Raw genomic sequence first — 24,134 nt, forward strand, 5'->3', positions numbered from 1 at the left:
TCGGGAAGAGTGCAAAACATCCCCACCAACTCTGAGGGTTTCTGGACCTCCTATCACGCCGTACATCAACGCCGGTACGGAGATCTGTGTCTGAATTAACAGAGCACTCCAGTGATTCTAGAACAGGTGCAAGACCCGCCTGAGTAGGTGATGAATCGTATGGAGGTGAGGGTGTGCATCTTTTACCAAATAGGTGCGTCTCCCCTGACGAAATAGTTTCTACAGACTATAAGGCCCCTCAGCATGCAAGATACTGCCAATTAGCGTTTGGTGTTGGAAAATCCATCAAACTTCGTATATATGTTAACAGTCCATGTTCAGATCTATGTTTCAGGACGTTTCTCATATTCTTGCATTATTCTTCATAAAAAAAAGAAATGTTAACATCAGTGTAAGAAGTAGTTTCCGCACAAAACTGAAGAAAGGTAGTGATTGAATTCTATGTATATTTTAAGAAAAGTCAATGCGGATGAGTAGTAAGGACAAACCAGTAACGATGGGATAAGTATTGCTAGTGTCTACATCTACATCTACATCTACATCTACATGGTTACTCTGCAATTCACACTTAGTGCCTGATAGAAGGTTCATCGAACCATTTTTATACTACTTCTAAATCTTTCCGTTCGAGTTCTGATTTCTTTTATTTTATTATGATGATCATTTCTCCCTCCTAGGTGGGTGTCAACAAAATATTTACACATTCGGAAGAGAAAGTTGGTGATTGAAATTTCGTAAATACACTCCTGGAAATTGAAATAAGAACACCGTGAATTCATTGTCCCAGGAAGGGGAAACTTTATTGACACATTCCTGGGGTCAGATACATCACATGATCACACTGACAGAACCACAGGCACATAGACACAGGCAACAGAGCATGCACAATGTCGGCACTAGTACAGTGTATATCCACCTTTCGCAGCAATGCAGGCTGCTATTCTCCCATGGAGACGATCGTAGAGATGCTGGATGTAGTCCTGTGGAACGGCTTGCCATGCCATTTCCACCTGGCGCCTCAGTTGGACCAACGTTCGTGCTGGACGTGCAGACCGCGTGAGACGACGCTTCATCCAGTCCCAAACATGCTCAATGGGGGACAGATCCGGAGATCTTGCTGGCCAGGGTAGTTGACTTACACCTTCTAGAGCACGTTGGGTGGCACGGGATACATGCGGACGTGCATTGTCCTGTTGGAACAGCAAGTTTCCTTGCCGGTCTAGGAATGGTAGAACGATGGGTTCGATGACGGTTTGGATGTACCGTGCACTATTCAGTGTCCCCTCGACGATCACCAGTGGTGTACGGCCAGTGTAGGAGATCGCTCCCCACACCATGATGCCGGGTGTTGGCCCTGTGTGCCTCGGTCGTATGCAGTCCTGATTGTGGCGCTCACCTGTACGGCGCCAAACACGCATACGACCATCATTGGCACCAAGGCAGTAGCGACTCTCATCGCTGAAGACGACACGTCTCCATTCGTCCCTCCATTCACGCCTGTCGCGACACCACTGGAGACGGGCTGCACGATGTTGGGGCGTGAGCGGAAGACGGCCTAACGGTGAGCGGGACCGTAGCCCAGCTTCATGGAGACGGTTGCGAATGGTCCTCGCCGATACCCCAGGAGCAACAGTGTCCCTAATTTGCTGGGAAGTGGCGGTGCGGTCCCCTACGGCACTGCGTAGGATCCTACGGTCTTGGCGTGCATCCGTGCTTCGCTGCGGTCCGGTCCCAGGTCGACGGGCACGTGCACCTTCCGCCGACCACTGGCGACAACATCGATGTACAGTGGAGACCTCACGCCCCACGTATTGAGCAATTCGGCGGTACGTCCACCCGGCCTCCCGCATGCCCACCATACGCCCTCGCTCAAAGTCCGTCAACTGCACATACGGTTCACGTCCACGCTGTCGCGGCATGCTACCAGTGTTAAAGACTGCGATGGAGCTCCGTATGCCACGGCAAACTGGCTGACACTGACGGCGGCGGTGCACAAATGCTGCGCAGCTAGCGCCATTCGACGGCCAACACCGCGGTTCCTGGTGTGTCCGCTGTGCCGTGCGTGTGATCATTGCTTGTACAGCCCTCTCGCAGTGTCCGGAGCAAGTATGGTGGGTCTGACACACCGGTGTCAATGTATTCTTTTTTCCATTTCCAGGAGTGTAGATCTCGCCGCAAAGAAAACCGCCTTTGTTTCAATGACTGCCACCCCAACTCGCGTGTCATATCAGTGACAACACTCTCACCCCTATTGCGCAGTAACACGAGACGAGTTGCCCTTCTTTGCACTTTTTCGATGTCCTCCGTCAACTCGACCTGGTAAGGATCCCATACTGCGCAGCAGTATTCCATCAGAAGACGGACAAGTGTAATGCAAGCTGTCTCTTTAGTGGGTTTGTCGCATCTTGTAAGTGTTCTGCCAACAAAGCGCAGTCTTTGTTTCGCCTTCCCCACAATATCACGTATGTGGTCTTTCCAATTTAAGTTGCTCGTAATTGTAATTCCTAGGTATTTAGTCGAATTGACAGCCATTAGATTTGTGCGATTTATCGTATACCCAAAATTTATCGGATTTCTTTTGGTACTCATGTGGATGACCTCGCACTTTTCTTTGTTTAGTGCTAATTTCCACTTTTCGCACCATACAGAAATTCTCTCTTGTTACAGTCAAGTCGTTTAAATATGTGGGCATAACGTTGTAAAGCGATATGAAATGGAACGAGCATGTGAGGATTGTGGCAGGGAAGGAGAATGGTCGACTTTGGTTTATTGGGAGAACTTTAGGAAAGAGCGGTTCACTTGTAAAAGAGACCGCATATAGGACGCTGTGCTACCTATTCTGGAGTAGTGCTCGGGAGTTTGGGATCTGTTACAGGTCGGATTGAAGGAAGACATCGAAGCAATTCAGAGGCGGGATGCTAGATTTGTCACCGGTAGGTTCGAAAACACTTGTTACCTTTTTACGTTCCACAACGAAACATTGTCTCGAAATTTGGTACAAAATCCGAAGAAATTCTGGTCGTATGTAAAGTACACAAGCGGCAAGACGCAGTCAATACCTTCGCTGCGCAGTGCCGATGGTACTGTTACCGACGACTGTGCCGCTAAAGCGGAGTTATTGAATACAGTTTTCCGAAATTCCTTCACCAGGGAACATGAATGGAATATTCCAGAATTTGAAACACGAACAGCTGCTAGCATGAGTTTCTTAGAAGCAGATACCTTAGGGGTTGCGAAGCAACTCAAATCGCTTGATACGGACAAGTCTTCAGGTCCAGATTGTATACCGATTAGGTTCCTTTCAGATTACGTTGATACAATAGCTCCCTACTTAGCACTCATATACAACCGCTCGCTCACCGATAGATCTGTACCTACAGACTGGAAAATTGCGCAGGTCGCACCAGTGTTTAAGAAGGGTAGTAGGAGTAATCCATCGAACTACAGACCTACATCATTGACGTCGGTTTGCAGTAGGGTTTTGGAGCATATACTGTATTCAAACATTATGAATCACCTCGAAGGGAACGATCTATTGATACGTAATCAGCATGGTTTCAGAAAACATCGTTCTTGTGCAACGCAGCTAGCTCTTTATTCGCACGAAGTAATGGCCGCTATCGGCAGGGGATCTCAAGTTGATTCCGTATTTCTAGATTTCCGGATAGCTTTTGATACCGTTCAACACAAGCGACTTCTAATCATGCTGCGGGCCTATGGGGTATCGTCTCAGTTGTGCGACTGGATTCGTGATTTCCTGTCAGGAAGGTCGCAGTTCGTAGTAATAGACGGCAAATCATCGAGCAAAACTGAAGTGATATCAGGTGTTCCCCAGGGAAGCGTCCTGGGACCTCTGCTGTTCCTGATCTATATAAATGACCTGGGTGACAATCTGAGCAGTTCTCTTAGGTTGTTCGCAGATGATGCTGTAATTTACCGTCTAGTAAGGTCATCCGAAGACCAGTATCAGTTGCAAAGCGATTTAGAAAAGAATGCTGTATGGTGTGGCAGGTGGCAGTTGACGCTAAATAACGAAAAGTGTGAGGTGATCCACACGAGTTCCAAAAGAAATCCGTTGGAATTCGATTACTCGATAAATAGTACAATTCTCAAGGCTGTCCATTCAACTAAGTACCTGGATGTTAAAATTACGAACAACTTCAGTTGAAAAGACCACATAGATAATATTGTGGGGAAGGCGAGCCAAAGGTTGCGTTTCATCGGCAGGACACTTAGAAGATGCAACAAGTCCACTAAAGAGACAGCTTACACTACAATCGTTCGTCCTCTGTTAGAATATTGCTACGCGGTGTGGGATCGTTACCAGGTGGGATTGACGTAGAACATCGAAAGGGCGCAAAAAAGGGCAGCTCGTTTTGTATTATCACGTAATAGGGGAGAGAGTGTGGCACATGTGATACGCGAATTGGGATGGAAGTCATCACAGCAAAGACGTTTTTCGTCGCGGCGAGATCTATTTGCGAAATTTCAGTCACCAACTTTCTCTTCCGAATGCGAAAATATTTTGTTGAGCCCAACCTACACAGGTAGGAATGGTCATCTAAATAAAATAAGAGAAATCAGAGCTCGAACAGAAAGGCTTAGGTGTTCGTTTTTCCCGCGCGCTGTTCGGGAGTGGAATGGTAGAGAGATAGTATGATTGTGGTTCGATGAACCCTCTGCGAAGCACTTAAATGTGAATTGCAGAGAAGTCATGTAGATGTAGATGTAGATGTAGACCGAGATGCTTCGGGAACTCAAAAGGGAATCCCTTGAGGGAAGGCGACGTTCTTTTCGAGAAATACTATTGAGAAAATTTACAGAACCGGCATTTGAAGCAGACTGCCGAACGATTCAGTGCTACCAACATATATTGCGCGTAAGGACGACGAAGGTAAGATTGAAGAAATTAGGGGTAGGGGTCATAAGGAGGCATACAGACAGACCCGCCAGGTTAGCCGAGAGCGCTAACGCGCTACTTCATGGACTCGGGTAGGCGCGCCGGCCCCGGATCGAATCTGCCCGCCGGATTACGAGGGCCGGTGTGCCGGCCAGCTTGGGTGTGCTTTTTGGCGGTTTTCTACATCCCTCTAGGTGAATACCGGCCTGGTCCCCATGTCCTGCCTCAGTTCCACGACTCACAGACATTTGAAACACATCCGCACTTTTCCATGATTTACATTAGACGCAGACAGATGGTGTACTATGTTCCGTCCTGGGGGGGGGGGGGGGGGGGGTACGGGGTGGCGGCAGGAAGAGCATTCGGCCACCCCTTCATATTAACATGCCGAATCCGATTTAACCACGCCGACCCCGCGCAAACTGCGGGACAAAGGCGTAAGCGATAGCGAAGGAGGCATACAGACAGTCGTTTTTCCCTCGTTCTATTGGCGAGTGGAACAGGAGAGGAGATGGCTGTTAGTGGTACGCGGTACCCTCCGCCACGTGCATTTAAGGTGTATCGGGGAGTATCGATGTAGATTTAGATTTAAACCTTTCTGAAAGCCTCGCTGGTGGCCACATAACAGCTGGGACAGGGAGAGTGAGTTGAGAGCGGTCTGGGCCGGTACCGCTCGGTGCTGACGGAGTCTCGTGCCGGCAGGCGACATGTTGCAGGAGAAGCTGATGAGCGGCCGGCTGCTGGTGTGCTGGCGCCACGAGCTGGCGCGGGAAGTGGCGCGCCGGCGGTACCTGCACTCGCAGGACGTGCTGCGCGCCACGCACGCCGAGGTGGGCAACCTCTTCTTCAGCGAGTTCTCGGGGCAGCAGGCCAGCGAGGGGGACGGCGACGCCGAGGAGTCAGGTGAGTGGCGGTGGCGGTGGCGATGGCGGCGCGGCCTAAGGAACGCAAGTACCTGGCGCCTTCAACAAGTACGGCAACACATTTTTTTCTACTGAAAGTAGATTGGTTGTATTCAGTATTCCAGTACGCCATATTATTCCCCACTCGTTTCATACAAAACCAATATAATTTCCGTTTAGTGCACCGAGCGAGATGGCGCAATGGTTAGCACACTGCATTGGCATTCCGGAGGACGACAGTTCAAACCCGGCATCCACATTTAGGTTTTCCGTGATTTCTCTAAATCGCTTCAGGCAAATGCCTGTATCATTCATTTGAAAGGCCACAGCAGATTTCCTTCCCTATCCTCGTAGGATCCCGGGTTCGATTCCCGGCCGGGTCAGGGAATTTCTCCACTCTGGGACTGAGTGTCTGTATTGTCTGCATCATCTCATCATCATTCATGAAAGTGGCGAATCTGAACTGTGTAAGGACTGGCACTTTGTATGGGTGCTGATAACCACGCAATTGAGCACTCCACAAACCAAATAACATCATCACCATCATCATCATTTACTGGTCGATGTTGGAGCCAGTCTCTTGCTGTTTCAGTACCCTCCACATCCTCCACTTATTGCTTCCCGTGCAGTGCTTTTTTTTCTTCTTTATTGTGATTTCATTCCCCTGCCGCATATGGACAGGGGAGGGATGTCAGCGGCACAATCCGCCGCTCTTCAGCCGACTGACATGACGTATACAAAAATAAAATGTTACATATAAGGCCATAAAAAAGGGGGACATAAAACAGAGTAAGGGGAGATAATGGAGGTAAAAATACACTGACATGGAGACATTCATGGGGGGACAATTAAAAAAGTCGATGTAAAGTTAAAAAACAAAGTTGGAGATTTGTAGAACACAAAAAAGACACTGAAGTCACATGCACAAGTTAAAGTTGACCACAGTATTAAAAACACTCCAAAACAACACACTTTAAACCCATTTGGAGCACACATGATAAAGAATAAAACTGCCAGGTGGGACCTGCCGAAGAGGATGGAAAAGGAGGTGAGAGCAATGTGCAGCAGGGGAGGGGTGGGATGAAAAGAGTAGGAGCGTCAGCAGGTGAACCAAGAGGCAGGAGACAGGTGGGACAGAAGAGGGAAGACAAGGCAGGAGGGAGAGCAGAGACACTGAAAGGGAGCACAGGAGAGGGAGGGGGAGTAGGAGGCGAAAGCAGCTCAGGAGAAGGGAGGGGGAGGACAGGGAGTCCTGAGGAGGAGGCAGGAGGAAGGTGGGGCTAGAGTCGGTAGGAAGGGCGGAGCTCATCATCCGAGAGGGGTAGATGTTGGAAGTTGCATTGGGAAAGGAGGAGATGGAGAGAGGGCGGGATACAACGGCAAAGGTGCAGCAACGGGCTGGCGGTGGGGAGGAAGGGAGACACAAGGAGGCGAGGGGGATCAAGGCGGCGGAAAATATACAGGATGTGGATGTGTTCAAGGAAAAGGAGAAGGTGGGGAAAGGGATCGTGCAGTGCAACCTTCCGTGCTCTTTATGATGTCCTGTAAGGTGACGAGAAAACGAGCGATTACACACCTTTGCGTACCCCTACTGGTGGACGAGTGTGTCATCACTACCAACAGAGAGGTCCTGTTATGCAGCGAGGAATTGGTGATTCGTCGAACATCTCGAATGAGAGTGTCCTCACAATCCAACAGCTGTATGCGGCCGGCCGGCACACGCGAGCTCGGACAGGTTTGGGCAACCTTGCGATAATGACAGATGTCTCTCCCAACGACTCGCCATGCTTTTGTTCACTACCGAGTCTCCATAGACAGTCTGCAAGTGACAGTGAATATCTGAGATGCTCTGATTTTCCGCCAAATGAAAGTCAGCGACAGCTCTCTGCTTGGAACGCACCTCCGTTACAGACGCCATTTTGTTGGCTACGAATAGCGCCGCCACGGATCGGAACTTTATGAAATTATAACGGCTGAAGCAGGAATATTTCACGCGGTCTCACAACAAATTCCGCATTCTTTCAACCGAAATTGGCCGAGAAAATAAATGTGTTGCATTACTTACTGAACGCCCCTCGTATTGCAGGACCCGCCACGGAAATCGCGTGGCTTTCGGATACTCAGTTTTGTTTAAAATATATTTTTATTCTAGACAATACGTCGTTTGTGATGGCAATTTCATTGTTTCATTTTTGTTTTGAAGATCACGTCTCTGATATGTCTTTTTTTTTATATCTGTACATGATTCTAGCCGATCCTGAAAACTCAGAGGAGCTTAAATTGACTTCTGGACTGGAATATACGATACTCCGAGACAAAAAAAAACTCTCCGGATTGGGACGAAAATCTGTAGGTGTACATGTACAGACTAACAAATGATTGCAGTACCAGGAAACTGGACAGTTTATTCAAGAGAAAGAGCTTAATAGACTGAGCAAGCCTGGCCGTTATGCAAGCAGTTATCCGGCTTGGCATTGATTGAGTTGTTGCATCGCCTGCCGAGGGATATCGTGCCAAATTCTGTCCAACTGGCGTGTTGCACGTCAAAATCCCTGAGCTGGTTGGAGGGACCTGCCCATAATGCTCCAAACAGCTGGGGACGGATCCGGCGACCTTGGCCAAGGATGGGTTTGGCAAGCACGAAGGCAAGCCTTGTGTGGGCGAGCGTTACCTCGCTGAAATGTAAGCACAGGACAACTTCCCATGAATGGCAACAAAACGGGGCGTTGAATATCATCGACGTACAGCTGTGCTGAACGGGTGCCGTGGGTCTCAGCCAAAGAGGCCCTGCTATGAAATGATATGGAGCGCCAAACCATCTCTCCTAGTAGTCCGGCTGTGTAGTGGGGCCGGCCGGAGTGGCCGAGCGGTTCTAGGCTCTACAGTCTGGAACCGCGCGACCGCTACGGTCGCAGGTTCGATCCTGCCTCGGGCATGGATGTGTGTGATGTCCTTAGGTTAATTAGGTTTAATTAGTTCTAAGTTCTAGGGACTGGTGACCTCAGAAGTTAAGTCCCATAGTGCTCAGAGCCATTTGAACCATTTGTGTAGCGGGCGACAGTCAGATTGGTTTCCCACCGCTGTCTTGGGCGTCTCCATATACGTGTTTGCTGGTCAAGGCGGACAACTTGAAGTGGGACTCATCACTGAAGACGATTCTACTCCAGTCAGTGAGATTCCATTCCCTCGAACCAGCCCGCGATTTTGACGATCTAACGCGCTAGTTGGACAGGATTTTGCAGGATATTCCCCGAGATGCGATGCAACAACTCTATCAGTCAATGTCAAGCCTCAAAACTGCTTACATAAGGGCCAGACGTGGACCGACGCTTTATTCAAAAAATGGTTCAAATGGCTCTGAGCAGTATGGGACTTAACATCTATGGTCATCAGTCCCCTAGAACTTAGAAGTAGCTAAACCTAGCTAACCTAAGGACAGCACACAACACCCAGTACGCTTTATTGACTTGCTCAATTTGTGAACCTCTTTCTCTTCAATAAATTATTCAATTTTTCTGTAATTGTAATCATTTGTTTGTCTGTACTTGTGCATCACATTTACCTATTTTCGTCCCATTCGGATAATCTCTTCGTGGTGCATCGATTTTTTTTGTCTTAGAGTGTAAATTTCCTTGAGACAGAAAAGCAAATCGTCTGGCCACAAATCAGCACCGAAAGCATCGCTCGTGTGAAACTCAGCTCTCACTTTTCTCGGATGACATCCTGAGAACAATGGATGAAGTCAGCAGACAGATTCCGTATGCCTACATTTCCAGAAAGTGTTTGATGCGGTGACCTGCTACAGACAGTTAACGGAGGTTCGAGCATACGGAACAGTTTTCCAGATACGTGAGTGGCTTGAAGAGTTCGTAAGTTATAGGACCCAGAACGTAGTTCTCGACGGCGAGTGTTCATCAGATACAAGTGTATCACCAGTAGTGACTAGGGGATGTGTGATAGGACCGCTCATATTCTCTGTATACAGTACATAAATAATTTGACGGACAGGATGGGCAGCAAACTGCAACTGCAACTGTTTCTGATGACGCTGTGGTGTATGGGAAGGTGCCGTCGGTGAGTGACTGTACGAAGATGCCAAGATGACAAAATTTCTAGTTGCTGTGATAAGTCGCAGCTTGCCCAAAATGTAGAAAGTTAATGCAGATTAGTAGGAGAAACAAACCAATAATGTTCGCATTGGTGGTGTGCGTCTTGACACAGTTGTGTCAGTTAAATATCTGGGTGTAATGTTGCTGACTGGTATGAAATGGAACGGCCGTATAAGGAGGGTAGCAGGGAAGACGAAAGGTCGGCTGCAGTTTATTAGGAGAATTTTAGGAAAGTGTAGTTCAGCTACAAGGGAGACAGCGTATACAACACTACAACACTGCTCGAAAGTAATGCCTCCGGACTTTTTATGTGGAAATTGTTAAGGTCTTAAGTAAAACAAACTTTATTAACAATCTACGTCTTTGCTTTTCGTGTCTAAATAATTATTTCTCAGCGCAGTCTCGATAGCAACGAACGCATTCCTCCCAACTAGAGACCAGTTTGTTGATACCGTCACTGTAGAACGTTTGACTTTGTTGCGGTGCCCCAACCTCATCTCTGCTTGCACCGCTTCGTAACAATCAAAATGAAGTCCTCAAGTCCTCTTCAGCGTTTTTTAAGGGGGGTAGGACGTCAAACGGGCCGACTTGGAGCAGGAGAGGCCCCACAGGACATTTTAATTTCCACTATATACACTTTTACAAATAAATTCATAAAACTTTGTCAGCGTGACCAGGAGTGATTCAGGATTCACACTCATAGCAGTGGAAGTTCAAAATCATGACAAAATAATTTTTTTACTTGTGAAATTTCATAATTTTTCACTTATTATTGTTTGCAGTTGTTGCTATAGGTACACTTTTCTTCATAAGTAAGAGAGATTCTTCGATGAATTTAGCACTGCATACAAATCATACTTACAGGTGCATGAAACTCTAGAATTTATTTAATTTATGAAAAAATGAGTCAGCTGTTACGTATTAAACTTTAGAAAAACTCAAATTTTATAGTTAATTATCTCAATTTTTACCACAGTTTTTAATAAATTCGGAAACTTCCCGAGTTTTGCATTAAGAAGTTTGTGTTTAGTAAGCATACCAAGTTTGAAAGTAATACGATATTTATTTTGGATGTTACATGTACCTATGTACAAAAATTTGTGTTTTGCGGAAAATGGCCGTTGAAGTTTCTGCTTGTGTTTGGCGTTCCTTTAGAACTGTCCAGCACCATAATAAGGTTCTTTTTCATTTTGTGAATCAGTTTTATTCCTTTTCACATTCCTATGATGCACTCTTCTTCATTTTATCACCCCCAAAAATGATTCATCTGTTTTCACTACAAGCTGTCTATCGTATACAAAGTTTTGTGCAGTTCACTCCGGGCGTACTTCCCATTTTCTCTAAAACATATTTCCTCCTTTGTACACTATCATACTGAATGATAAACACCAATATCAAGTGCATTTCTTTCCACAAAAATGGTTTTTTGCAATCTTTCCCAAACACATTGGTTAAAACTTTCATTTGGATTTTAGTACCGCCATGAAGACAGTTCTCCAATACGTTTTCATTCGCAAGGTCCCTGAATGTAGGTTTGATGGCTTCCATTACAGCAGTTGGTACAGAATTCCTGTGATGATATTCTTCACCACCAGCAATCGACCTTTGGTAGCCACACCATGATTCGCTTCCTTTTGGGCACAAGTTGTGGACAGGGTTATTTTCTGCGGATATTTTGTGGCAGTATAAGTCCCAAACTGCTTGCTTCATATTTTTCAAGTCCCCTGTGTTCCTTCTTATTGCCAAGCCATAAAGTGTCTGTAGCTTGTTTATTTCCGCGTCCGTCAGTCGCTCTCTCCCTTCAGTTCCCTTCCCATCAGATAATTTTTTTCTGACAAATCTTCTCTCAGCCTTCTAAGTCTAGTTCCAAGTCTTTCCTATACATGTCCCACACATTCTAACTTCTGCACAATAGTCTCAGCTGAGACATATGGAGCACATTTATGAACCTCAAGGAAAGCCTTACTATCACCATCACCAAGGTACTTCACATATCACAAGCCACGGGAGGCAACAGATATGGTAAACAAGCTGACAACTCCCTGTACTTCCATTCGTCCACTTGAGCCTTCATAGTTCATGTTACATTGATGATCTGGAATCCCTTTCACACAACTATGACGAAATTTGCTCAACATTTCAACATCTACTACATTGCCAATGTTATAACACCACCATTTAAGGAACCGTGTCCTCTTTTTTGCCAGGTACCATCAAAAGCGGCCACTGTACCCCTGTCACCGTCATTTTTGATTATATATTCTTCTGCAGCACTTTTCATTGATGATTCTGCAACTTCTTCTACAGCCCCATGCAGTATGCCATAATATCTCACATATTTTGCTGAAGGAGATGGAAGATTCATCACTGCACAAAGTGTTCTTGCCGCCTTCTGTCCCCTTACAATACAGCGCATGCTATATGCTATCCTCAGATCACATTATGACTTTTGTTTACGATTTTAGATGTCATGCAAGACGCTCCAACGTTGCATTTGCTGCATATGATAGAGAAGTTTGTAGCAAGACCTTTCCTGGCACTCTCATCTTCCACCACAGAAACACACTGCGCACCAAAGCAATGCTTCCACATAACATTGTCCAATATTAACTGTGACAGTATGTTAACATCAACAATCTTCAGATTCAACAGTAGCCCCAAAAACAAGTTTCCTTCTTGAAGCACTCAGCGGTAGTTTTTTTACCGGCTCTGAGAGGTTGCAGTCTTGAGCCACTGGTGTAACATTTGTTGTAGCATCCTTCACTCTGTAGCTGTTCCCCTTGTGACGCTGTTTACAGTTGAAGCAACGAATTTTAGGCATCTTGTTCGATAATATGCCACGAACGAACACAAAACAACACAGCAAATGAAAAATCGTGTCGAAATTCACAACACCACACTGCAAGCCTTTCAAAACAGAGAACAAACAAAATCAACGATCAAAACAATGCACGTCGACAGCAGCAGAAGAAGTATCGATATCAGTAGTCCTTTGTTTCACATATGACAGTCTCTGGCGCAAATATAAACATTCGAATTCTACAGAAAAAAAATGGTTCAAATGGCTCTGAGCACTATGGGACTTAACAGCTATGGTCATCAGTCCCCTAGAACTTAGAACTACTTAAACCTAACTAACCTAAGGACAGCACACAACACCCAGCCATCACGAGGCAGAGAAAATCCCTGACCCCGCCGGGAATCGAACCCGGGAACCCGGGCGAATTCTACAGAACAAAATACACATACGTATGTCAGAAGAACGCTGTGCAAAGGGGTGTAGTGCTGCGTCTTGGTACACTTAAGACCAAATAACGTGCATTATAATCTCTCAAATATATATGTTTTATACATCGAACTATGCAGAAAGATGTGCGCTGCAAAACAGGCATATTTTTGAAAAATCCATATTTTTTTAAATTTTTGATGTCCTAACCTCCCTTAAGTTTTGAAGACAGATGAAAAGCGTATGGGGCCAAGTCGGGTGTGTATGGAGCACGGTCGATGACAGTGAAACCCAAGAGTTGGATTGTTGCAGACGTCGCCGCCATTGTCGTGCTGAAAACGAGTGTGCTCCATGTGTGGACGAACTCTTCGAATTGGAAGTTTCATTTGCTGAGGGTCTCGAAGTACCTTGTACAGGTTATGGTGGTGCCTTTAGATACGGATTCCTAAAGCACCACACCTTGATCATCTCAGAACACTATTAGCATAACTTTGCCTGCTGATGGTAACATCTTGAACTTTTTTGGCGTCATTGATCCTTTGAGGCTGAACTCCACTGATGTTCTCTTGTTTTTCGGGAACAAAATGGTGGACCCAGCTATCATCACCTGTCACTATGTTGTTAAGAAACTACTCACTCTCACGGTCACAATGCAAAATAAATTGTTGGCAGAAGTCCGTTTTTCTCTGTTGAGAGCGAGCATTCGAGACACCCACAGTGCACACAATGTTCTGCACAACATTTCTGCAGTGCTCACGTCATACTCCACAATTGCATGAGAGCTGTGTCTGTGTTATCCGACGATTTTCTCCGACGAGTTCATCAACCGGATTCTGGTGAGTCTCGTCGGTTGGCGTCGGTCGCCGTTTCCTTCATTACAGGCACGACCAATCCAACGTTGTACATTAATGATATCGATACAGTCATCACCGTACACAGTTTTCGTTCTTCTACGGATCTGAATTTGAGGCACGTCAGAAACTCGATTGCAGCACGCTATTTCTCAAGCATCGACTCAGTTGCGTTATACACCGCCATGTTACACGCTACAGTGGAGTCCTCTAACGGCAGAGGGTTGCCGTTTGCGTCAGGAAGCGGGAAAGTCAACCGAGTAATATGCGTCATAAGTAGTAGCTCCACCGATACTGAGAACACAAAAAAAAATTGGAGGCACTACTTTTCAGCTGCCCTCGTACTATTGAACCAGAAATAATTAAACAGAGATGCTGCTCGACATTATTACTAAAATTCCTGTGCAAAAACAACTGCCCTACATTCTGACTCTGAGGTAATATTTTGTCAATTTTTATCCACATCTGCTTGCCGTACTACATCTGTCACTTGCAGAGTTTCGTCCTGATATTTTACCAAATCGATAAGTTGAGTGAAACAAAGATACTAATTTCGAAAACTGTTTGCACCTAATATTATCTAATATGTATGAGTCTCTGGTCGCAGACATCTTCTCATTAGAAACGATTAAAAGAAGTGGTGATTTAAAATCACCACTTGTAGTTCTGATACTTAAAAATATTTTTTAAACTCGCGACACATACTACTGCGTTTGCTGGTTTCATTGATAGTAAACGGAGAAGACGAAGACAGTCTGCAGAGAAGATTTTTTGCAAAACGATCGTGCGATCCATCGTATTGACGTTGGATCTATACCAGAAAGGACTATCAACATATAGTGGATGTGTACAAAGAAGGACAGCACGAATAGTTACAGCTTCGTTGAATAAAGAGTGAGTGTTAAGGAAAAAACCTGAAATGGCGGACTCTCGAAGACGGGCGTCAACTGCGCGGAAAGCTCGGGAAAGAAAACTGGAGCGTTTGGAATGATAAATACCTTCGTGCATGCACTATACAGTGGTTTCCAGTTGGAAACAGATGTTGATGTACGGTGCTCGAGAAACCTCGTAAAAGACAATCAGGCACAGCTAGAGTGACCATGAAGCAGTCAATCACAGCTCTAGTTTCAGGACGACCGGCGATGGCTGCCGCTCCAGACGCATACCAGCTGCACATCTTGGTCTAGCGAGGATCGTTGCGTGCAGAGGTGGTGCGTGTGAAGCACGCCGCTAACTCACAGTAAGCTGATGGGATGGTTTCACCATCGACTGGCCGGCGACTTGCGAGCAGCGAATTGTAAAAATAATATTCCAATATCCGTTAAGTTTATAGCTTTTCATTAAGACTGGCAGTTTCGACTTCTCAATAGAGTCATCTTCAGGTCTGGCCTGTAGCATAAACGAAAAGGAGCATCCAGTCGGATTTGTATATAACAGGGAGCCAATTCACGAATGAGCCGAAACCTTATGACCACTGCCCACCTTGAGGTTGTATGTGCCTGGTGGCGCGGTAAGAGCGGAGCACCGACGAATGGGGAATCTTTCTAGCGACTATAAGTGGTGGAAATGCGGAAATCCGCCGACTTAAGCGACTTTGACAAATGATGATGATGATGATGACGTTTAGATTGGGGGGCGTTCAACTGCGCGCTCGTCGGCGCCTGTACAAAGTCCCAATTTCTACACAGTCCAATTTTTTTACATTGCCCAATCTAACCAGTCACAAATGATGATGATGATGATGATGATGAAATGATGAGGACGACACAAACACCAAGTCCCCGGGCAGAGAAAATCCCCAGCCTGGCCGGGAATCGAACCTGGGACCCCATAATCCCGAGGTAGATTTTGACTGAAGTCAGACTGTTGTGGCCAAGTGCCTCGGAGCGAGCATCTTGGAAACGACGAAGCTGATCGACTGTTCGCGTGATACTGTCGTCAGCATTTACGGAAAATCGTTGAAGAAGGATGAAACGACGAATAGGCGACAGGAAGTTGGGCGTCCATACCTCATTCCAGTTTACATGGATCGGAGGCTTGCCCGCCCTCTAAAGCAGGATAGCCGGCGATCTGTGGCAGATCTGATGACAGAGTACAGTGCTGTCACAGGCAGAGGTCTTTTGGAGCACACTGTTCGGCGCACAGCGCGGAATACGGTCTTCCACAGAAGAGGACCACTATGTCATCCCATGTTGACCCAACAATATCGTCAATTACGATTACAGCTGGCGCGGGAACATCGAGACTGGATCGCTGATCAGTGCAAGTGTCGCCTGGTCGGATGAATCCGGTTTTTTGCTGAACCAGGTCGATGGTCGTGTCCAGATACGCCGTCGTACAGGCTAGTGGCTGCTCGAAACATGCAGCGCGACACGGACACAGCCTGGTTGGAGCAGTATTGTGTTATGGGCGACATTCACTTGAGCTTCCACGGGACCTGCGGTGGTAATCGAAGGCACCGTGACAGCTACAGAGTACGTGAACATTATTAGCGACCACCTGTAACCTAATATACTTGATGTCTTTCTCAACTGCGATGGCATTTTCCAGCAAGATAACTGTCCGTGTTACAAGGCCAGAATCGTGCTGCAATGGTTTGAGAAGCACGATAGTGAACTCACGCTGATATCTTGGCCATCAAATTTGGCTCATCTGAATCCGATGAAACCCAGCAAGGACGCTGTCGTGCACCAGCTCCGCACTCATATACCAACAGCCTGTAAATTTCGGCAAGTGTGTCACCTATTCGTAGGCAAGTGGTGCCACAAACCTCTGAAAACCTATCAAGTATTTGTCGAATCCATATCACGCAGAATCACAGCTGAATTACGTTCCAGCACGCTTTTAAGTAGATGGTCATAATGTTTTGAATTATCAGCGTATTTTCGCCTGGTTTCCGTAGAAGACTTCACGACCAGTGTGTGCTCTTCACTCGTGTAGTGACAACTCTTCCGGGCAGCGAGGTTGCAGCATAAACTCACCCTCAGGAATTGTTCGTCTCGTCTCGTTCGTGAACCACTGTTTTCCGAACTCAGACAGCGACCTTGCACTGAGATAACTTTTGTAAAAATCGTGTAGCTCAGTTTCAGTGGACATAGAGATGTGTTTTACTTCATTTGCCAGGGACAAGTATTTATTTTTAAAATTTTAGAAATCGCATAGTAGCCTTCATAGCATCTTACCAGCCTTCATACACTTAACAGTGGCCCCTCTTCCTCGGTACTGGCGAACATATGATCACTCGGCCTAATTGCAAAACGTAGCTTTCCATCCGCATCTTTGATATTTTAACCTGAATAAGCAGTAATGCAGCAAAATCCCCATGAACAGTTAAAATTACTTTTGTTGTTCCTTTCAGCTCCATCGCCAACGGAAAACAAGGAAACGCCGTTTCAAACGAGTTTCCTTCCAGATGACGTCACGTACAGCCTCAGACATGTTGAAGAGTCTTGGATTCACCTCCTGAAGGCTGGTAAGTAACTTATGATTCATATATAAAATATTGTGCCAGAGGGTAAAAATCGAAGAATTTCATCCCTAAATGTGTTTCAATGTATGATAAATCACGCTTCGTAGCTGGAAGTTCGGCCGTCATATTTCAGAACGTTATCAATTTTCCGTAGCAGGAAACTATTTCGCTCTCCCAGTGCAGCATAACGTATCAAAACAGAGAATGAGCAATACGATATAATGCAGTACCAAACTTCAAAAAACAAAAAAGGTGCCTATCCCGTTTTTAGTGTGAAAGACAATCAGCGATATCTGATCTCTGTCACTTCTCGGAAACAAGTCAAATATCACTTCAGAACTTGAAGCGAAGTTCATTCCAAATATCGAATGCAAATTGTTAAAATTCTTATCAAACAAGTGAACAAGATCCACAGTACATTTGAACAGGCTGTTTGTGCCTGTGATGTAGTGGCATTCTTACTCGCAGGGCGCTTCGGCCAAACCTTATACCGTAGCCCGCTCACCTGACTCTTCAGGTCAATGTATGTTGACAACAGGAATGCTGCTCTGCTCATCCGAATACTCACTTGATGCATATTTACTGGATACCGAACTTCGGTTACATGAGGTGCCTGGCCAAAAAATCTCAGGCATCGTTTCTTGCATAGAGGTATGGTTTCTTTCCTATCTATACAACATATCTGTCAAGTGTCTGCAAAAGGAAATACTTCACGATTCGGTGCAGAGTCTGCTACATCGGATGTTCCAGGTTTCTGTAAAAGAGTAAAATCAGCCGCTTCAAATATGATGTAAAAACCAGTTAAGTTCTGCTGTATCACTATAAACCCTAGTATGTTCCGGACATTGAAATTCTGAGCAGACAGTGTATTCTGCTTTAATCGGTTTATATTTTGCTCATATATCCCGTTGTCGTTCTAAACAAAGCCATTAACTGCAGTAGGAATATTAGGCAAACCTATAAGTATGTGTAATCACTAAACTGAAGTTTCTAAAAATTCTTGAACAAATTTGACATGCCACTACTGATGATACCAATACCGAACGAACTAAGCATGATCTCATTGAGTATAAACTGATATTAAAATGTGCATGGGTACTACTCTTCAATGTAAAGTAAAATATGATTATACATCTTTGGTCTCTGAAGTAATACATTATCAACCAACATTTATGCTGCCACCCAGTGTCGTGGAAACACCTGACAAAAATTCCAAACAACAAGACATAAAATACTGAGTTTCCAGCAAGATAAACTGACCTTGCAGTGCTAAATACAGTCAATTTTGGAAATACAGATACATATACAGCGTGACGGTAACTGATTTCGGGAATATTGTTGTAAATGGCAGTCAGTTTCCTGTACTATGTACATAGTAAATTTACGAAAAACGCCATTTACGACAACTTAACTACAAGAGATATTATAAAATTCGCAGGTTTGTCAGTAAGCGCTGTGCACTTTGAATGTCATTACGCAGCTAGTTGAGATGTGTCATATTCAGAATTATCATAGATTTTGTACACGTGTTTCAATGATACCTTAATAATTTGCATCTGGAATGAACTTGGCTTACAGTTTTGAAGGAAAAAAAATGTAGGGGCATCTTGGTTGAGTGTCACAGCTCTGTTGTCGCTATTTTGTGACAAGGCAGGAGAAGGGTAGCCACCGCTTTGTTTTAGGTTTTGCGACACTGTTAACCTTGACAAGCAAGCAATTGTGCAGTGACTGTGCGTGTCTGATTGTTTTCCTTATTTCGAAAATCCTGGGACATCACAGGGTTCGCATAGGACCCTCACGACACCAGTATGGGGCCGGCGATCGCTATCACCACGTGTCAGTTCTGCTTTGGTAATAGCGCAACTCTGGGGTATGGGCTGCCGGCTGAGCGATAGGGAGGCGGGGCTTGTACCCCTCTGCCACACCTCTCCCCACAGCGACCCAGGTTATCGTATGTTTAAATTGGCGGCCGACTGCCACGTTGAAGTGTCCTCACTATACAGGCCGAGGCCCACGAGAAAGACAGGCTGTGGTGTGTACGTCAGTGCACGTGATACCAAATGTCTTACGAGTGCCAGAAGCTGTCTCTGGTGGACTAAAATGGCCCTGAGCACTATGCGACTTAACTTCTGAGGTCATCAGTCGCCTAGAACTTAGAACTAATTAAACCTAACTAACCTAAGGACATCACACGCATCCATGCCCGAGGCAGGATTCGAACCTGCGACCGTAGCGGTCGCTCGGTTCCAGACTGGAGCGCCTAGAACCGTACGGCCACTCCGGCCCGCTGTCTCTGGTGGAGAGTGAGTAACTATTTCAGACGGGTTTAATACTTATTAACTGCACGTTTAAATGCATATAAGTTCTCGATAGCAGACAACTAAATTGAGACTTATAGTGAGTACATTTCCAGTTAAATATTGATTTCTCGATGACCTTGCACGGAGCCGAGAGACTGCGAAGTGCAACACAGCTAGCTCTGTATTCCCATGAAGTAATGGGTGCTGTCGACAAGGGATTTCGTCCGCAGCTCGTGGTCGTGCGGTAGCGTTCTCGCTTCCCGCGCCCGGGTTCACGGGTTCGATTCCCGGTGCGGTAAGGGATCTTCTCTGCCTCGTGAAGACTGGGTGTTGTGTGATGTCCGTAGGTTAGTTAGGTTTAAGTAGTTCTAAGTTCTAGGGGACTGATGACCATAGATGTTAAGTCCCATAGTGCTCAGAGCCATTTGAACCATTTTTTGACAAGGGATTTCGGATCGATTCCATATTCCTAGATTTCCAGAAGGCTTTTGATACCGTTCCTCACAAGCGACTATTAAGCAAATTGCGTGCATATGGACTATCATCTCAGTTGTGTGAGTGGATTCCTGATTTCCTCTCAGAGCGGTCACAGTTCGTAGTGATAGACGGTAAATCATCGAGTAGAACAGAAGCGATATCTGGCATTCCGCAAGGCTAGTGTCATAGGCCTCTGCTGTTCCTGATTTACATAAATGGTCTAGGTGATAATCTGAGCAGCCCCCTTAGATTGTTTGCAGATGACGCTGTAATTTACCGTCTAGTAAAATCATCGGACGAACAATTCCAATTACAAAACGATCTAGAGAGAATTTCTGTATGGTGCGAAAAGTGGCAATTGGCACTAAACAAAGAAAAGTGCGCGGTCATCTACATGAGTACTAAAAGAAATTCGATAAATTTAAGGTATACTATAAATCACACAATACATAGGAAATACAATTATGAACAACTTAAATTGGAAAGACCACCTAGATAATATTGTGGGGAAGGCGAAACAAAAACTGCGCTATGTTGGCAGAACACTTACAAGATGCGACAAACCCACTAAAGAGACAGCCTACATTACACTAGTTCGTCCTCTGCTGGAATATTTCTGCGCGGTGTGGGATCCTTAAGAGGTAGGATTGACGGAGGACATCGAAAAAGTGCAAAGAAGGGCAGGTCGTTTCGTGTTATCGCGCAGTAGGGGTGAGAGTGTCTCTGATATGATACGTGAGTTGGGGTGGCAGTCACTGAAACAAAGGCGCTTCTCTTTGCGGCGAGATCTATTTACGAAATTTCAATCACCAACTTTCTCTTCCGAATGCGAAAATATTTTGTTGACATCCACCTACGTAGGGAGAAATGATCATCATAATAAAATAAGAGAAATCAGAACTCGAACGGAAAGACTTAGGTGTTCCTTTTTCCCACGCGCCATTCGAGAGTGGAATGGTAGAGAAGTAGCACGAAAATAGTTCGATGAACCCTCTGCCAGGCACTTAGGTGTGAATTGCAGGGTAACCATGTAGATGTAGATGCAGATGAAAGTTCATTTCCTACCAGTAAACATAATTCCCTTTTTAGTGGTAATGACCATGGCTGAAGGTCAATAATTGGCTGATGGTCGAATTACAACAACAAAAAATACACTCCTGGAAATGGAAAAAAGAACACATTGACACCGGTGTGTCAGACCCACCATACTTGCTCCGGACACTGCGAGAGGGCTGTACAAGCAATGATCACACGCACGGCACAGCGGACACACCAGGAACCGCGGTGTTGGCCGTCGAATGGCGCTAGCTGCGCAGCATTTGTGCACCGCCGCCGTCAGTGTCAGCCAGTTTGCCGTGGCATACGGAGCTCCATCGCAGTCTTTAACACTGGTAGCATGCCGCGACAGCGTGGACGTGAACCGTATGTGCAGTTGACGGACTTTAAGCGAGGGCGTATAGTGGGCATGCGGGAGGCCGGGTGGACGTACCGCCGAATTGCTCAACACTTGGGGCGTGAGGTCTCCACAGTACATCGATGTTGTCGCCAGTGGTCGGTGGAAGGTGCACGTGCCCGTCGACCTGGGACCGGACCGCAGCGACGCACGGATGCACGCCAAGACCGTAGGGTCCTACGCAGTGCCGTAGGGGACCGCACCGCCACTTCCCAGCAAATTAGGGACACTGTTGCTCCTGGGGTATCGGCGAGGACCATTCGCAACCGTCTCCATGAAGCTGGGCTACGGTCCCGCACACCGTTAGGCCGTCTTCCGCTCACGCCCTAACATCGTGCAGCCCGCCTCCAGTGGTGTCGCGACAGGCGTGAATGGAGGGACGAATGGAGACGTGTCGTCTTCAGCGATGAGAGTCGCTTCTGCCTTGGTGCCAATGATGGTCGTATGCGTGTTTGGCGCCGTGCAGGTGAGCGCCACAATCAGGACTGCATACGACCGAGGCACACAGGGCCAACACCCGGCATCATGGTGTGGGGAGCGATCTCCTACACTGGCCGTACACCACTGGTGATCGTCGAGGGGACACTGAATAGTGCACGGTACATCCAAACCGTCATCGAACCCATCGTTCTACCATTCCTAGACCGGCAAGGGAACTTGCTGTTTCAACAGGACAATGCACGTCCGCATGTATCCCGTGCCACCCAACGTGCTCTAGAAGGTGTAAGTCAACTACCCTGGCCAACAAGATCTCCGGATCTGTCCCCCATTGAGCATGTTTGGGACTGGATGAAGCGTCGTCTCACGCGGTCTGCACGTCCAGCACGAACGCTGGTCCAACTGAGGCGCCAGGTGGAAATGGCATGGAAGCCGTTCCACAGGACTACATCCAGCATCTCTACGATCGTCTCCACGGGAGAATAGCAGCCTGCATTGCTGCGAAAGGTGGATATACACTGTACTAGTGCCGACATTGTGCATGCTCTGTTGCCTGTGTCTATGTGCCTGTGGTTCTGTCAGTGTGATCATGTGATGTATCTGACCCCAGGAATGTGTCAATAAAGTTTCCCCTTCCTGGGACAATGAATTCACGGTGTTCTTATTTCAATTTCCAGGAGTGTAATTTCTGGATAAATTGCCAGACAGCAAAACAATTATTGGCAGAAGGTCAATTCTAACAGCATAACAGTTAATATCTCCACTAACTAGTGTGGTGGAAGTCTGGTATTGAAAAATACTTACCCCAGCTTGAATTAGGCTCTCAACGTAATTCAGAAAATAAAGAAGTATGTCAGTTACGTTTTCTGGACTTACACATAAATTGCTGATGGTCAGTATCCAAAATAGATGAGAGATATTATAGTTCGGTGCAGTCAGTCAACAGTCAATATAATTTACAGATTGAGACAGTTGATGCATCTTCCCAGATGCTCCTAAGTAATTTGTCTGTTTGCGAGAGTTACGTGAAACGTAAGATTACGTGTGTGTTCCATGCGGGACATGGCAACTCTGTTTCGTGTCTCCATGTGTTCCTGCTGAAGCGTCAGTCCTAAAGTAATTCTGGATTGACTGTCGGCTATCGTACCTGAGAACACAGGTAAACCTGCCTTCTGGCTTCACCACATCACCGCAAACTACACACCTCTTTCACTAGGCACCATTAGCCAGGGATTTGTACTGCCTGTAACCAAGGTGCGCCCACCATCCACAGCAGGTTTTCCGCGCATTCCTTTAACATCAGAACAATAGATTAAGTTTCCCTAAGCCAGGGCCGGCCAAGATTTTGGCTAGTGGGCTGTGCGCTGGCGCGAGTGCCATAGCACTCAACCCCACTGCACACTTCCCCACCAACACACCACGCTGACTGAGCGCTTGGAGAGGGGAGAGAGGGGAAACTCCGAATGCGCCGCATTTAAATAGCTGTTCAGTTGCACTGCATACGATTTGGCTTTATATTTCAAATTTCTCACCGACGTAGGTCACAAACAAAAATTTTCAATGTTATTCAATTATCTTTGCGCGTTGAAGACATAATATAGTTTTCATCTGATATAAACTGTCGGCATACAGACAGACAATACATTACACATATTTCTGCATTCAAGTTGCCATGAAATCGTGACTTGCTTAGTTTTGGAATCGAAAAAAGGTCTTACCAAAAATACGTCGCTCGGAATATTGTTGCACTTTCGTAACTTCATTATGGAGTCTTGGAAACTCTGCCTGAGGAAAGCAATGTCCTGAACAGTTTTAATGTAAAAGCATTTGTCATTAAAACGGGAATTACCTGGCAGGTCAATCAGTTACATCTCCACATGCACGGGGGCACTTTCAACTGAAACAGCAAAAGCCTTCGAAAACAGATATCAGATTGATTGCGTCTTCAACACGTCTAGGAAATGATCCTTGTAGTTCTTTCAAGGACACAACGAATTCTTCAAACTTCG

General features: G+C 46.1%; 1 protein-coding gene across 1 annotated transcript in view; it reads left to right on the forward strand.

The window, feature by feature from the left end:
* The window catches only part of LOC124712462 (protein qui-1), a 1,341,285-nt gene that overhangs the window by 1,098,479 nt on the left and 218,672 nt on the right, over positions 1–24,134 (forward strand). Inside the window, exons 14-15 of the mRNA XM_047242758.1 lie at positions 5,603–5,803; positions 17,347–17,460. Coding sequence (XP_047098714.1) covers positions 5,603–5,803; positions 17,347–17,460 — 315 coding nt within the window. The remainder of the gene's footprint in view (positions 1–5,602; positions 5,804–17,346; positions 17,461–24,134) is intronic.

This window comes from Schistocerca piceifrons, chromosome 8 (genome assembly GCF_021461385.2).
Source record: "Schistocerca piceifrons isolate TAMUIC-IGC-003096 chromosome 8, iqSchPice1.1, whole genome shotgun sequence".
Taxonomy (NCBI): Eukaryota; Metazoa; Arthropoda; class Insecta; order Orthoptera; family Acrididae; genus Schistocerca; species Schistocerca piceifrons.